At 46.7% G+C, this 16,405-nt stretch overlaps 6 protein-coding genes across 6 annotated transcripts; 3 read left to right on the forward strand and 3 right to left on the reverse strand.

Annotated features, from left to right (window-relative positions):
* Positions 1-2,621: 2,621 nt before the first annotated feature.
* On the forward strand, positions 2,622-4,247 carry COCMIDRAFT_38676 (uncharacterized protein; the record flags this gene model as incomplete). Its single annotated transcript, XM_007691913.1, has 4 exons — positions 2,622-2,744; positions 2,791-3,142; positions 3,196-3,267; positions 3,322-4,247. The coding sequence occupies 4 exons, from the start codon at positions 2,622-2,624 to the stop codon at positions 4,245-4,247; spliced, it is 1,473 nt and encodes a 490-aa protein (XP_007690103.1).
* A 522-nt stretch (positions 4,248-4,769) lies between these two features.
* Positions 4,770-4,973, forward strand: COCMIDRAFT_101000 (uncharacterized protein; the record flags this gene model as incomplete). The annotated part of the gene is made up of 1 exon (XM_007691922.1): positions 4,770-4,973. The coding sequence occupies one exon, from the start codon at positions 4,770-4,772 to the stop codon at positions 4,971-4,973; it is 204 nt and encodes a 67-aa protein (XP_007690112.1).
* Positions 4,974-7,718: 2,745 nt separating this feature from the next.
* Positions 7,719-8,196, forward strand: COCMIDRAFT_7178 (uncharacterized protein; the record flags this gene model as incomplete). Its single annotated transcript, XM_007691906.1, has 2 exons — positions 7,719-7,785; positions 7,865-8,196. The coding sequence occupies 2 exons, from the start codon at positions 7,719-7,721 to the stop codon at positions 8,194-8,196; spliced, it is 399 nt and encodes a 132-aa protein (XP_007690096.1).
* Positions 8,197-10,368: 2,172 nt separating this feature from the next.
* COCMIDRAFT_7179 (uncharacterized protein) lies at positions 10,369-11,946 on the reverse strand (the record flags this gene model as incomplete). The annotated part of the gene is made up of 2 exons (XM_007691907.1): positions 10,369-11,068; positions 11,858-11,946. 2 exons carry the CDS (start codon positions 11,944-11,946, stop codon positions 10,369-10,371), a joined length of 789 nt encoding a protein of 262 aa, XP_007690097.1.
* Positions 11,947-12,945: 999 nt separating this feature from the next.
* COCMIDRAFT_38677 (uncharacterized protein) lies at positions 12,946-13,590 on the reverse strand (the record flags this gene model as incomplete). The annotated part of the gene is made up of 1 exon (XM_007691914.1): positions 12,946-13,590. The coding sequence occupies one exon, from the start codon at positions 13,588-13,590 to the stop codon at positions 12,946-12,948; it is 645 nt and encodes a 214-aa protein (XP_007690104.1).
* Positions 13,591-14,949: 1,359 nt separating this feature from the next.
* COCMIDRAFT_28145 (uncharacterized protein) lies at positions 14,950-16,321 on the reverse strand (the record flags this gene model as incomplete). The annotated part of the gene is made up of 3 exons (XM_007691911.1): positions 14,950-15,863; positions 15,917-16,045; positions 16,099-16,321. 3 exons carry the CDS (start codon positions 16,319-16,321, stop codon positions 14,950-14,952), a joined length of 1,266 nt encoding a protein of 421 aa, XP_007690101.1.
* Between the last annotated feature and the right edge of the window lie 84 nt (positions 16,322-16,405).

The raw sequence follows: 16,405 nt of genomic DNA on the forward strand, positions 1-16,405 counted from the left end.
AATACTATAACGCTAATAAAACTATATAATAATAATAGCGTATATAACTTATAAGAGTATACTTATAAAGAAGCTACTAGATATTAAGATTATAATAATTAACTTATTTATAAATAAGAATTATATATCTATTATAGTTAATACTATAGAAGCTATTAGATACCTATTTAAATTTAGGAGAACTATTATTACTACTACGTAGGCTCGCACCTTATACTAGCTAGTTAGACTAACTACTAAATATACTATCCCTAACTTAAATATTAAGTAGTTCTACCCTTTAATATAGATTATCTATTATATAAATAAGTAAAAGTAGATTAGACTTTTAGAACTTATAGAGATCTAAGATATAGTACTATACTAAACTACTATAAAAGCTATAGGCTTAGATAAAGAAGGTAAAGTATAAGTATATATAAAGATATCTATAGTTACTAATATTCTCTATATAGAAGTAGACTATAATATAGTTAATCTAGAGATTATTGCGCGTATAAAAGAGATTAAATCTAACTTAAATATCTTTACTAAGTTAAGCGCTATTACTAGTAATAAAGAAGCTAATACTATATAGGGTAATACGTAGGCTAATAAGAATAAGAATAGTAATAATAATAACGCTAATACTTAGGGTAATAAGTAGGATAATACTAATACCTAGAATAATATAGAAGCTGATACTAATACTTAGAGTAACTAGTAGGCCAACGCTAATAAGACTATATTATTACCTAAGTTACCTTTCCTCCTCTATAATATATTAAGCGATAGCCCTACCTATAGCCTAAATTAGATCTTATCTCTATAATCTATAATAGAATTTAGCTTAGGTCTTACGCTCTTAATAAAGGCGACTAACTATAATCTATTTAATAATAATAGTTTTAACTTAAAAGCTTTTATAGATACTCTTAATAATACTAATAATAAGAATATACTAGAAGATATATACTTCTATATAGACTAGCTACTTAATAGCTTATATAAAGAGAGTAAGTATAAGTAGCTTCTTAATATATAAATTATAGATATAATTAAAGTATATAATAATAGTATATTACCTAAGAACCTTCTAGCTAAAGTATAGGAGACTCTTAATAAATAAGAATACTACGCCCTTATCTAGTTAGCCTAATATAGTAATATTAGCACGAAGATAGCTACTAAAGTCCTATTAGCTTAAGATAACTATCTTACTATCTTTAAGTATCTACTAGTAGTATACGCCGCCTTAGCTAATCTATATAATAGTAAAGAACTTATATAGAAGTACTATTAAGTATAGATAGAAGAATACTTTAATAAACTTTATAATAAGTATAAATATATCTTTACTTTTATATAAAACCTATATAGTATATATACTACTACTAGTAATCTAGATACTACTTATTAAATAATCCCTAATAACTCTTATAAGAGTAATAAAGAGGTTATAGCTACTACTAATAAAGACTAATTAAAGCGTAATAATATTAACTTCTATAAATAAGAGAGTAGCGAGCCTAAAAAGGAGAAGAAGAATTTAGATAACAAACTATACTAGAACGTATAAAGTATACTAGGGTATATAAAGAATTATATAGAGAAGATATAAGAATATATAAGAATAAGGTATAAAGGTAGAATAAAAAGAGTAAAAGTTATATAAGGTTTTATATAATAATACGACTATCTTATAGATAAGATTTTTTTTTTAGAAGGGGGTAGATATTATAGTACTACTAGGAGCTACCCTATTTAGGTATAGCGCCTTGGCTGGGATCCTGTACTTAGCTCACCTCCGCAACTACCGGGATAGACAACACTTGTACCATATACTGTTCTGATACCTTGTCCCTTTTGGTGGTCGTCCCGGCCGTGACATATGCGACGTAGATATATTTGTATCTTTGAGGTCGCCGTACTGCAAACTTTAATTGTACAGCCCCAGGACCTCGTAAGCGCGTCAATGTGCTGTCAAATCTGGAATTATAGACTTGCCGTCCTGTCATGGATACCTATCTCTTCCAAGATCTTCGTATCGCGACTATATTAGCCCTGCTAGCTCGTCACGTTTGGAGCATCAGATGTCGACGACAACACACCCCAGTGTCTCGTCGCTTATGAAACCACAGACTTGATATGGGCCAATGGCTTTGATCAGCAAGGTATCCCGGCTTGGCACTAAGAGCGGCAGGCAGATTGGTTGTTGCGTTTGGAGTTAGGATCGGCTGTGCGATACGGGGCTAACGCTTGGGTACAAGCCTTCTCCTTGCAGTCCCCAATATACTAGGCTCGGAAAGGGTACGCCTGGGAACGGGGGACCTGGTGGGCGTCTGTTCAAATAGCATTGACATATCTTCGCTAGCTATCGCATCATGTCAGGGGCCTCGACAACGTACATGCAACAGCGTTGTTGCGCAACGGTTGTTTGACCATATTATCTAATTGGTTGCCGTCGCTAATGCTTCTGGAAGAGCCAACGACGCCTTGCTCGTGTTACCTACAAAGCCGCCTTGGAATTTTCCACTAACACGACTCGCAATGACCGGGCTTGAATATACTACCACGTAAATCCTTTTCGAGACGTCAATCCCAATGTCTGGTCTCTTCCTCTGAGCGCAGACTTCGCACCTATGCATTTTCGCCTCATCCTCCTTGTCGTCGTATGCGCCCTACTCAACATTGGCCATGCTCACGTCGCAGGATCGGACCTGGTCTCCAGGAAACTGGGTATCAATGATATTCCAGAATGCGGGGTTTGTAAAACTTTGTACCTCGTTGTACCTGCTGACAATTCGACAGCTCGTTTGCATGATATCGGCAATCTCTACGAGCCATTGTACTCTTGAAGACATCAATTGCATTTGTGGCGACAAGGACCTCACGATGCGTGTGGGGAGCTGCATGGTTGCCAACTGCACAATGCAAGACAGCCTGGGCATCGCTAGGGTGCAGGCCGACGTATGCAACCTCTCAAATGATTCGAAACGTCAACAACTTTTGACCCTCACCATTACCGTCTATGTGGTGTGTTTTATATGCGTGGTCGGCAGAACCGCGGGCAAGATAATATCAAAACGAGTCGGATTGGATGACTACATTGTCGTTGGCACATGGCTGTTAGGCCAAGTGCCAATAGCATGTGCTCTCACGAGTACGTGAAAGACAGCATCACTGTTGCATCTTACTTATGCTGACTAAACTTAGTGATTGTACGTGGGTTCGGTGACCATCTTTGGAATCTGGAGGATGGTGCTTTGATGCCCATTCTCAGATTGTGTATGTTCAGCCTGTTCTTCTATTTTCTACTCTCATTTGACTGACTTCTGCCAGTCTACATCGCTGCAGCAGTTTATGGCGTTGTCCTTGGTCTTATCAAGGTCGCTTTACTGCTGTCCTACCTGAACATCTTTATAGACGCGCGGTTTCGATTACTCGCCTACATGACAATGGTCTTCATCAGCACTAGCACCATCATCATATTCTTCCTGTCGGTCTTTCTTTGCTCCCCTATCGAATCTTTCTGGAACAGAAATATCAAGGGAAAGTGCATAAGCCCCAGGAACGTGTCTTATGCAAACTCAGCCAGTGCCATCGTACAGGATCTTATCCTTCTGGCTCTTCCTCTGATATATATCCGGAATCTGCGCGTCAATCGTTGGCGCAAGTACGCTGTTGGTTTCATGTTTGCCACCGGCACCTTCGGTTGTATCGCAACTATGATTCGGATGCACACTCTGACCCGTTACAATATCTCTTTTGACCCTACCTGGGACTATGCTCCGCTTGTTGCTTGGACCGAACTAGAGCTTGCAGCTGGCTGTGTTTGCGTATCCCTTCCAGCTATCCGACTACTGGTTACACGCCTCCTACCAAACTGCTTCAAGGGATTCCTTTCCCGCGTAGCAAACTCCACGGACAAATCGGGCAAGTCAACTAGCACCGATCCACAGTTGCAAGCGCCCCCTCCTTCACATCAATCGCCATCACAGCAGGAATGGTATAGGCCACTCGGCCGGAGCTGGATGTCAATTGGCGATCACAAAGATGATGTCGAACTAAGTACCGTGGATCTGCTTCCTATACCCAAGGCCGAGATCAAACGTGACAGCAATTTCCCTCAGTCCGGCAATGGCGACAGATCAGATTTGTCGGCAATCGTTTCTATTGGATGCATTTCCGACCGTTCATACTCTGAAGAGTTCATACGCACCGGAAACGGCATGGAAGGAGTCTCGACTCGCAGCGGACCATCCTGAACCGTGACTAAGAGTTGAGTATACGTAAAAGGCAGAAATGAGGTCTGTTTCTTCTACTACATCACATGATAATACAAATTCTGGTGTTTGCCTTTGCTTAGCATAGCACATTCTGCCATATCCAACAACAACAGCAGCAGCATATCTGTACCCGCTGCTATGTACACAAGATCCTCGGCGTCTCAAAGCTTCTGCTCTCCACACTGTAAACTAGTCGCAACAGGATCCGCATTGCTCAAGGCACCCTCATCCTCACCCGCCACTTCCCGTTTAAACTGGAACGATGGCCATCGGACGACCTGTCACGAACCATAATGTTTATAATGAACCCCGTTAACCCTCTAAGTGGCGGAAATGTATAAAGCTAGAGAATGAATAGAAAAAGCATATATCAGATACCTTATTCCGGAACGCTTGACTCATTTTCCAATTCCACCTCACAAATGGCCTTCATATTAGAGCCCCTAAACACTTCATACTTCGTTTTGTGGCAATGTGCACCATGTTGGTTTTTGAACATTGATGCCGATTATCTGGCCCCCCTTCCGTCGTCTTGAACGCCATAGTATCAGCCCGCTTTCTTTCGAGCTGCAAGCACAGGGCTTCGGTCCTTCCTTTAAGCGTAACATGACTGATTGCCGAGGCTCGCTTACCGAACAGCAGCTCCAGAGTCTTCCCGATGAAGATCCTTTGAGTTTGCGATGCGAAGTGGGGGATCAGAACTAGTATGCCACGTCGCGACAGGGATGGAAGAACTGGAGTTATCTAGCAATCATCTGACGAACGGGTCGGTGGTGCTTCGGGGAACCTGATCCACGCCTCGAAGATAGGACGAACTACTACTACCCTGAACCCGGGAAATCATGGGTTTCCCGCACATCTGTCACCCCCTTCCCGTACCTTCATTTAAGCTCAAGATGTTAAAAGGACGTCAGCAGAGTGACGCATGTTCCCCGTCGGTCAAATAGACCACAAATTGCGTGATGTCTGGCCAGAGCCAGTGGAACACGTGATCTCAGACTAGTCGATGCTCCCAACCAAACTCTTTTCCCGGCATGCCCGAGCAGTCAATTACCCAGCATCGTACGATTTTTACCTCGTTCTAATAGCGATCAGACAACGGCTATGGCGGCACAATGAGCCCACGTGGGAATGACTCGCTGAGATTCATCTATCTTGGGGAGCTGCTGATGTGGCAGCCTCGAACAAGCGCAATCCAAGAATGGGACGACGGCCACCACCTGCGCAAGCGACCTGTCAAAGCTCCACTTAGCGCGTGATCAGGGAAGTAATGCCGAAGAAATCCCCTTATTTGCGCCCAGATCTTCCCTCAAGAGTCTTTACATGAATAATTTTTGACGAGAAAGGGATTTGCTATTAGGGGAAGGAATATGGGATTGATTTACAGATCTACTTGTGGCTTCTGACCGGCATATGAAACATATTTTGTCGCCCTCGCATGATCGCATTGTAGCGGAAGGTTTCGCCGCGTCGAGTAATGCCCTGATGTAGTTCATTTATTAGTTTCAGAATATTAGATCTGCACTATACACGTTGAGAGAATTGCAAAAAGTGGGCGTAAGTACTAAGCCATAGCGTACGCACGCTATTGTTAGTTGATCGGAGCCAAGTCAAGCCTATCTCACGCTATTTCAGCCAAACCAACTACCCCGAAATCATTCTTGCGCCTAGCAACATACCTCCCCGCGGAGGCTACTTCCGCAGAAATGATTTTGTTGAGATCCAATAAGCGAAACAAAAGTGCTGGAGCTACGGCAAAATCCAACTTAATGGTGTCGGTATTATAAAATTCTCTATTATTCCCCACCGACAAGTGCGGAGAATGGCGCCCGACTGCAGTTTAAAGTTCACAATGCAGCGGGTTCGAAGCTAGTTATATCTGTACGAAAGTCTGTCTCTAGGTGGCGTGTCACTAGTTGCAAGGGCGATCGCTCTCCGAAAGACGAGAGAAAAGGGATGGAAGAAGGACAAGTCGCATCTACGATCTTGGGACCCAAAGCAAAACTCGGGAAGAATAAGAAAGTTAATACAAGTACTATTGATGATGACAGTGAGGTAATGGGTAGCTGGCCCATGTGGATGATGATGTGCGCAGACGCTAAACCCCATCCGGAGAGGTTGGACACTACCCTGTAAGGGGGTGTATGATGGTAACAGAGACGACCGATACTTGGGTTCGCAAAAAGAGGAGATGGGGTTTCCCTCCTCTTAGGTATGTTCTTCTATACTCTAACGTCTATACGTCTTTGGCGGTGTTCCCTACTAGTGGCTCTAGTGTCCCGGTACTCGGTAACTAGCATCGACGAACTAACTCCGACTGACACCAGCGCTCTATCCATGTCACAAAACGGAATGCAATTAGCGAACTGCCTGAGACACACAAGTTTCATGTATATGCGTCTCGAGATTTCGACCCCGGGATCCTGTCAAAAACATATGCCGGTAGGTAATTCCAAGGAGATTTAACCATCGTGTCACTGCAGCAGAGGGCTGTATAACATCCGTGTCGGGTACTTGCAACCTTGCTATAGATTAGCCTGAGTATATCCAGATCTTCGCACAACACAAGGGTAGCCCTCTCCAAGTTCCTGGGACAGCATGGATGACGCAAATTCTTCCTTTCTCTTTTTTTCAACAGCGATCTCCCCTGCAATAACATTAACCAGCTATTCAGGATCCTCTGCTGTCGATCTGCTTAGCTCACTTCATTAGCATAAGTATACACCAGGTAGTCACAGGAAAGATTGCAAAAAAAGGCAAGGTAATGGCAACATGTAGTCTTAGCCTCTGTTAGTGCCTTGAGTTTGGTGAACGATGATGACTTCCGCAAGGGCCCTCTGGGCGGTATTTTGGAGAGCGTCTTTCTTGGTATTCCTAAGATTGAAACGGTTGTTGGGCACGCCAAGAAAAATATACGTGAAGATAAAATCGAACGTACACTAAGGATATCAAAGTCATCATAAGGCTGAATAAGCACCATACCAGTTCGATGCGAAGAACACGACAATCTCTGGCCCAGGTGTTGGCATCTTATCAGCCGCTATTGCTTTCGTATCTCTCAGTATCGCTAATCTCGTTGGTATCGGTGCGAATGGAGTTCGCGCGTCCTTGGGACTCAGCATTCATGTATACAATATCCCCAAGCAGCTTGAAGCCCAAAGTCTAGTTCGAAATCATTAGGCTTTCGTGGATCCTGGGTTGGATACAGAGGTTGTACAAGCTGGGTTGGATCGGCTCAATCGTGATAAAGTCCGTCTTCACTGTACTTCTACCGTACCGCCCGAACATAACAAGTAACCTTGTTGAGGCCAGTCCAACGCGTTCGCATCTAAATCAGTGCGGTTGGAAAGACATGGATTTTTGTAGGCGGCCCATATTCTCGCCGAAGACAGTGCTTGGAAGGTTCATATATCCCGTGATACTTTAATTGCAGAGCCCTGCCATTGCATCATGACCGCCACTGTGCTCCCTACATATAATCCACCGCGCATGTTCAAGTCATCACCGAAGCAATACTGTATGAAGATACCACCCAGATGCTTGGATGAAAGAATCTCAATCATTGCTTTTTTGTAATACTGGTTAATCATATCCAGCAAAATCTTCTCACAGCTTGATCGACCAGAGACTCTTGACTGACTGGCTATTTGACCCTGAAAACGACATGTTAGCAGTCAATGTCGAGACTGCCCTGGGAATCACACAAGAACGACTGAACAAGATCATGTTCTCTTGTCATGATCCAAACCGCGTCGGTCCGGGCCGCGTCGACTTGGCCCTCATGCACGAAAGACTTCGTGCCGTCGACCTCAACAGGGAGCCAGTCGTGGTAAACGGTAAGCTTGTGAAGAACAAGCGGACAGGGGCATATGTCTGGGGCCGGTGGGGGACTGAGCGTACGGGAGAATGGCTCCCGTATAATAGATGATATATGGTGTGGTGATGCTTGAGGGGTATCAAGACCGCTTCATCGTCATCTTTTGCACCGAGAGGCGTGAGAGTGGGTCATAGCCCCTAGCTTCTGATGATGTATAGCTGGGTCTTGGCTACAAAGTCTTTTCTCTCTATACCTTAGCAAAAGCTAGGGACTATGACCTGCTCTCCTTTTCGAGAAATGATAGACTGATACCCTGGGCGCGAATCAGATATAACCCCACAAGAGTAATAAAAGCATAGTTTGATACAATGCAGATTGCATTGACCAATTTTCTCTTACTTGTGAACAATGTGTGCGAATCGTTGCAGTGCTTATATAGACCGCGAATAGAAGTCTCCTAATGCAAAAGGCTGATTAATCCCTATCGCCGCTCCAGGTTGTTGTTCCCAAGCTTCTTTTGCAAGTGTCACATTTGCCCACGTAGATTGATGTCATCCTTGATAAGTTCGTCATGCTACCGCTTGAATCATTGCCATTGAATCTCTCTGAATTCATGATGAGGGTTAAAAAACTCCTGATATTGGCTTCTCATGTTCTTCGACCTTCACCGCAGTTTGATCTTGTTGCCCTGATACCACGTCTTGCGCCCATCAAGTCATACTCTTATTTCGAAGTTAGAGCAGAATTTTTCGTAACTATTCTAGCAGTTTCAGAACTTTCAATCACTGCGTAATTGCATTATAGTCTCCGACAGCCCAAGGGCGCCTCCGAGAGCAAACGGCCTGCACTTCAACGAAGTCTCTTCCCATTACGAGCTTGCCTTACCTTATAACTTTCCCCACCATATCCTGCAAGCTTCAACTGAACTACTCATCTATCAGATTCTCACCACCCTACTAGATCCTCGCTACAATGGAAGAGTTCCGCTTCCCGGATGAAGATGCACTCCTCCCGTATTATAAAAAAAGAACGGGTACATTATCAACGTCGAACTCATATACACCACGGCAAAGATATTCACGTACATGAACATCTTCCCCGAAAACGTTGAGTGGCTCGAGAAATTCCTGCTCGAGTTCAAGAGTGAAACGTCAACTTACTTTGTTCCGACGTCTGAGGTGAGCTTGCTGGAACGCTATTGCCGTGAATACTGGCAGATCGACCTTTGCTTCCAGAAACACGTGCCAAAGCGAATGGAGCCTATAAGGCTGTTCATGTCAGAGGAGTCCAAAAAGGCGGCTACACGTAGGCCTGCCCTCCCCTCCCGCTTTCACCCAAAGAACGGTAAGCCTATCCACCCTAGTAAGAAGGATTAATAACGTAACAGTATCAATGGATACTGAGCTCTTATGGAACTCGAAGCCTTGAGGGCACAATACGAGGCGGAATGGGGAATCAAGCCATCGAGTGGTCCTTCATAGCCCGAGCAGAGCCTTCTGGAGATGATTGCTAAGGAAGAAGAAAACGTAGTTGTATGGGCCCAAGGTCATTGGACTGCTCTTTGCTCGCGCTGTGTTCGAATCGCTCAAGGAGTTGGAGCCCGCTGGCGCAGTCGATGTGGACTGGTAGCAGTTTGATGGAGTTGTTCTAAGACACGCATAACGGCATAGTCAAGAAATGGCCTGAAATCGAGCTTAAATACATCATGAAGCGGGCTGAGTTGGCAAAGGAGTTCTCAGAACTGACTCTGTTGGAGAAGAAGGACAGGTGCAAAGCAAGAGAAGAATAACTCAGCAATTGCTGGACATTTTCTGTGTACTAGGAGTCACATCGGATAACAACATATGTTTTCATGATCATAATACATATTTTCATCATGCCCCGAAGCTTCCTCCCGACCTCTCCACGAATATCAACTGCTTCGTGTCACTTCCACCTCATAATGCGTGATTTACGACTCAATACACGAAACCCATGTAAACTCCGATGGAGAAAAATCTTTTTCTGCACGATACAAACTCTGCATGGATAATAATTCAGAATTCGCTCTTCGCTTATGCTGCCATCTAAAGCTGCTTGTGTGAAGCATTCTGAGCTCGGGACCGTTGTGATAGCCTTGTATGTTTCGATAAAGTCTCGTGCCACTGCTAGCACCGCTATGTCAATCCCGCTAATTAGAATAGGGTTACCGTCATGCAAGAACTCAAGGTGTATGTTGGCTGTTGTATCACTTGTGTCGCCCAAGGCTGAGACGTGGCACATTTCCTCTAGAGCAGGGGAAGTCTATGACCGTTGGCGCTTATTGAATGAGAATCCGGGCGCAAAGCTCGATGCGTGCGTGTGTGTGCTGGTTTGTTGGTCCTTTACCATGGGCAGTTGCGACGCGTATAGTTCCTTCATGCGGTCTAGCAGCCGATTCTCGAAGCCTGCTAATGCTGGTGATGGGTCACTGGATATCTTTTTTTCTAAATTTTCTACCATGATATACAGGCTATTGACTTTGGCGGTGATATTGACCAGTTCGTTTGAAAAGGCGCTCTGTTGGAGTTCAATCGTAGTAAGACCAGACTTCGCGTATGCCATGGCCTCGCGTGACTCAACAGATTTCTCGTCCATTGCCGCTAATGTGTTAGTAAACTTATCGAAAACATGTGCATACTTTCCTTGTGGAGGACTCTTCGTCGACATAGTTGAAAGCGTATTCGCTATGGAATGTAGGCGTTCTTCGCTCTGGAAACACTTCTGCTTAATATCCTTTAGTGCAGCCAAGTATTCATGCTTTAGGCCCACCGACTGAGGTGGACGCGTTATTTTCTGATTCGCAATGTTTGGGGATAGATATGAAAGCAACCACTGGTCTTGCGGGGATAAATAGTTGGGCGGTTGGTTTTCTTGCCCTTGAGGCGAATCATTGCTTGTGGACGCGCTCTGGTCACTAAGATAGTTTCGCTGAGGAAGGATAAAGTGAGAGCGCTTCTCTGGTCTACAGAGTGTGTAAGTACACCGTAGGTTGAGGTAAGAGAAACTACATAAAAATCGCATGATGGAGCATAATCCTGGTCTCCGAACTCAGGCCCCTTACTCTGCTCGTTGGATTACGGTGGGTGAGGCGGCTCCAGAGTACACTGGGCCGTGGTGCTATGAGTGTGCGGTGACTCAGTAGCCATTGCATCTTCCCTGTGGGCTATTTTTGGCAAGCCGAGAGTCACTTGAGAGTAGCTGGGTGAGAGATGATGAGGAGGCCCATTATGATGCGGATATAGCTGAGTTGCAGACTGCTCACTTCACCCATCAGTTAGCACTGTTGTTCTTGAATGAAGCAGTTATTATTGCCCACATACACAACTTCGACATGATCCTGGTCAACCTGTCCAGCTATGCTGATAGACAGAAAAAGCTGAGCTGTTCTCGATGGCTGCTGATGCTGATACATAGGGGTGACAAGAAATTGTTGAGAAGTGGATGAGTGAAAATGAGCTTTTGTTCCGCTCCTGCCGTCGTTGCGGCTGCCAAGAACTCGCCTGCTATATCACAGACACTCTTACATCTGGCATGATACTTGTGTCTCTATTCGACATTATTTTTATCAATACGGTGACGATGTGAAAGATGATGTGGCGATATCTTCATTTTTGCGTTGAGAGGTGACGTGACTACGTGCATCTCTTCAAGCACAACCGCTCAGTACTCTAAGCAACCACAGCTTCCTCATCCACGAATGAATTCCTTCCTCCTCTCTATCATGATGAACCAGCTCACAAGAGCACTTTACTCATCCGCGTGTCCATCTAGTTCCGCCAGGATGTCATCAATCAAGCCCTCGCGCGAATCCTCGACTTGCAGGAAGAACTCAGCCTGCATGATGTCGAAAATGGGGGCATCTGGCAACCCAAAATCGTCCTCTGCAGGCGGTGCGGCAGACACTCGCTCTGCTGCTAGAGTGTCTTGTTCGGGCTGTGCAGCTGGAATTCACTTGGGCAATAAATGATCCAGAGTGAATGGCGAGAGCTGACGCTCCTCGACACCATTCATCTAGTGAGCTAGAATCCACCGGTCTTTCCTGTCCACTAGGATCCTTTCCATGCCAGAGCGGTCCGGGTGGCAGGGCTGTATGTACCCCAAGTGCTAGATGCACTGCAAGAGCCTTGCCAATTCGTTCTTTATATACACTTCCCTGTCGTTTGCGCTGGGCAGGTCGTTCGCACGAAAAACACAGACATAGAATTTGGTCAACTGCTCGGCAGGGTAGAGTATGACTGCGGCATCCTGCAGGATTCAGTATGTTGCGTGGGAGTTAGTACAGAGTGCTTACGACGTTTTCTCTATATGAACTTTTCGGCCTTGCTATGTTGACCGTCGCCCCGAATCTCTTGAGAAAAGACATTTGTATAGTAAGAACGAGTCATTAGTAGCGTTCCTAAGGTGAAGTGGGTCAGTATGGAATGAAGCTTCGAGGAAAATACGTAGCGCAGGCCCGAGCTTGGAAGTAAGTTGTGTAAGTCCACGGTGAGAGACAAGGTGAAGGAGGAAATTGAGCGGGGCAATGAGTACATGGAGAGGTAAGAGACAGTATCAGCGATACTGATCATGACCATTGAACATCACGTCACGTTTGCAAATTGTCAAAACTCACACCCACGATGGCAGATATCAAATTATGTTATTGAGCATCACCTGTCGACCAGCGACCTTTTTGCATAGTTTGAAACCACGCCTAACGCCCTGCAGGTAATAAAATGGTAATGAATCAGCTAGCAGTGCCGTTACGATAACAAGGTTGCTGTCTCTACTCTTTCTCAGATGATCCGCTTCTGCGCCCCTGTCTTGTGGACTGGATAGTGGTATGGAAGAATTAGGACATCACGCGGTCTCAGTTTTTGGGGCCGAACCGTATCCAGCCGAATGCTTGGGATCAGCTGCCATGAGCTCAGCGCTGTAGATGCGCTTGTAGTCCTGCTCCGTCCAGCCTTGCTGCTGTGCGAGACCGCTCAAGCTGAGGCCTCGAGACCGTGACTTCTTCTGCGAGTCACCTTGGGAAAGGCCAACAGGCGAATTGTAGTTGAGAGGGACAACGCCTTGTCCTGGAAGTGGGAAAGGCGTAGATATGGATACAGGTGAGGCGACGGTCTGACCGTTGTTAATGTTGTCGGGTACCTCTGAATCGGTCGAGAGGTCAGATGACACGGACGCCTCCTGGGCCCTCTTGAGCGCATTCTCGTAGTTGGTAGAGCTAGCGCGAACAACACCAGGTCGGCGGTATCCTGTGTATGCTTTTAGGGCCTCAGCTGGTCCGTCTTGGGTAGGTGTCTCGTTGCCGCCACCGCTGCCCATCAAAGGGAGAAGACGAGGATCGGGAGCTGCCGAGTCGGTCTGGGCGGTGCTGTTTGCGGTAAGGGCCTCTTCGGCCTGGTTACGCGTGCTGGGTGTGAGGCCAGATGGAGTGAAACTACCCGACGACAGGAAAGACCCTTCGGTCGGCGGCATGAAGGACGGCCTTGAAGTCATTATGATGGTATTGCTGTAAGCGCTTGAGAGCAACCTCGGAGGGTGGACGAGAGGCTGTAAATTAAAAGTGTAGGAACACGTGAAGGTCCTTGAGTCTAGGCTAGTTAGCTAAATGCATCCAGAATACGTCTTGCCCCTGCAGAAAATGGGCAGGTACAGTATGCTATATAGTGATGCTTATTCTTCGAAAGCAAGGGCAATGGGAGACCCAGCAACAAAAGCTTACCTTGATTGTCTTCACTGTGTAGAGTGTTGGTGTGCAGAAGGAATCCAAACAATCCGCTGATGGGGCCCTGTCCCAAGCGACGTTTCGTGTATTTGAACCAAAGGCGGGTGATGCTATGCCATCATATCTTGGCGGGTGACGTCTTTTCAGGGTCCAAAGTTGCGGGGCCCTTTGGCCTAACTGCAATGGGCAACCCTGCGTGCTGCTCAATAGCAATAGACAATGTTTCGGTGGCAAGCGAGATGCCGGATTGCAATCTAGATCGTTGAGTGGTTGAGTGTGGAGGAGATGCTCTGGGATAGGTGGGAATGCCCGCGGCTGCATGGGAATTGCATGTCGCAGTGCGCTAGGGCTACGTAGACGCGGAAGCAATGATGCTATACACGGTATCCCTAGGGCGGTGTGCTCTCATTTAGCGGATTGGAACAAACGGGTCTTTATCGTGTCCGATGCGTGTGACGACTTTCGGCCTGGGCAAATGTTTGGTTGCATCAAGGACCAGCATCCAACCCCCTTGATCAAAACTTGGTGTACATCATGGGCTTGCAGTTAAGGAACCGCGATAAGATTGAATACGAGGGAGATGACATCTGCAAGTTCTACCCGCAGGGCAGTCTAGACCCAGCAGAGGAATATCTCGTCCCACACTGCTGCCAGTCGATCAATGCATTATGAGGTCATTGTCATCCTGCCAGCAGCTAAGCACAAGAACGTCAGACCTAAGGACCGAGTGATATAGTACTAGGGCAAGTGAGTAAATTTTTTTCTTCCGTTTTTGCGGCAGACACTTAGGCGTCGTAGTTACAGAAAATAAGGGTCCTTGTAGTATGTACACAGTAGGCCCGAGAAGTGGCCGCGCTGAGGGTCCTAAGCAAGGTCTTCCCTGAGTAGAAAAACCATTCCCAAAAGGGTATAGGCTGACATACTGCGAACTTGAGCATTTGTTATGCCTAGATGCAGTGTACCAGAAAGGGATCATGGGCCTCAGCGGTAAGCTTTTTTGAATACAAACAGGCAGTCTATTCAACTCTTGAACATGGATATATGGGGAGCACACAAGAATCGCTCCCCAGCGCCGGATCATGCTTTGAAATCACTTTTACTGTATCTATGTGCCCGAGACACGAGCCTCATCACGGGGAGCCAAGATACTTGCTCAAGAACTGACCCAAAGGCCCAAGCAGAGGGTACCGAGTACTGACGTCTCCATTTCGTCCTAGCCATACGGCATAGACACCAACGAGAACGGCAAGACTGACGGCGCCGTATCGGCGGTAGAACCAAAGACGTAGCCTGAGGTACTCGACATTCTTGGCCGCACGTCGCAGGACCTGTTGTCGGCGGAGGTCCCTCTCCTGCTGCGCGAGGAACATTTCTCCGTCCTCCAAGGTCAGGCGACGAAGACTGTCGCTGGTAGCAGAGGATTTGAGCACGCTGGACGATGAGATGCGCCACCACTCCCAGCTATTGAGGCGGGCAGGCGGCAGTCTTTCGTATAGTTCCACAGTCCGGGCGATATGAAATTCGACATCAAACGGCTGCGGAAGCCGGCCCAACATGACATAAAGTATGTCTTCGTCGTCCTGGTCAATCTCTAGCAGCTCGTCCCTCTTGGAAAGCACAACCGCAGCGAAGAGATAGATGGGCATTACAGCATGCCGAGCCAGGAAGAAGTCAAACAATCTCGTAATGTCCTTGTAGTCTTGTATGTTGTGTGCAAACATAGTGATAGTGCCGGCAAGGGCAAACGAGGGCTGGCTCTTTGGGAGATGGTCGTACAGGACCGGGTCGGCAGCGCGAAGAATAGGCCGGAGCAGTTCAAGTTGGGCGAGGGCAGGCTCAAGCGATGACAGCATGAAGTCACGGATGCGCAGGAGGCTCAGGCGAGCGACTGCGGCGGGGGCATGCTCGGGGCCGAGGACGAGGAGAAAGACCTGGACAATGTCATGGTAGCCTTGAAAATAGGATAGCGAGGGGTGCCGGCGCAGGACGTCAAGGATGACGTAGGAAAGGTCCTTCTTCCGCTGTTGAAGCTTGTTCTCTGATTCTGAGGGGGAGTCAGCATGTGAAGAGAGTAGATTCCGGCACAGTCTGGCCTACCATTCTTGGGGTAGTAGACAAAGGCCCGATTGACATCGAGACCAACCTGATGTTCGTCCTCGTGCTCGGGAAGGGCTGCATGGGGTTCCTTGGCTATGTCGCTCTCAGAGCATCCTAGCAAGAGGGGCCCTATGCACATCAGCCTGATGCTCTGCACAATGCGAACAGCAAAAGCAGCCTACAAGCAGTGCGGCGCAGGCTGTCGCTGACAAGGCCGTGCGATGTCGTCGCCAGATGGACCAGGGCAGCAACATCGTCATTGTCAATGGCCGCGCGAACCAATGCCTCCTTCTCCTGCTCGGCAGGCGAAAGAGTAGCAACGGGAGTGGAGTGGCGCGAAGGGAGGCTGGTGGAGCTGGCACTCACTGAGCGCGATAGAGAGGCTGACGAAGTGGGTGAAGCCATGGGCGCGGCGGCATCTCGAGGCTGGCTTGATGACGTAGCCAATGTGTGCCTCGCGTGCGCAGAAGAGCGCGCGGGGGACGGGGA

This window comes from Bipolaris oryzae, assembly GCF_000523455.1.
Source record: "Bipolaris oryzae ATCC 44560 unplaced genomic scaffold scaffold_113, whole genome shotgun sequence".
NCBI lineage: Eukaryota > Fungi > Ascomycota > Dothideomycetes > Pleosporales > Pleosporaceae > Bipolaris > Bipolaris oryzae.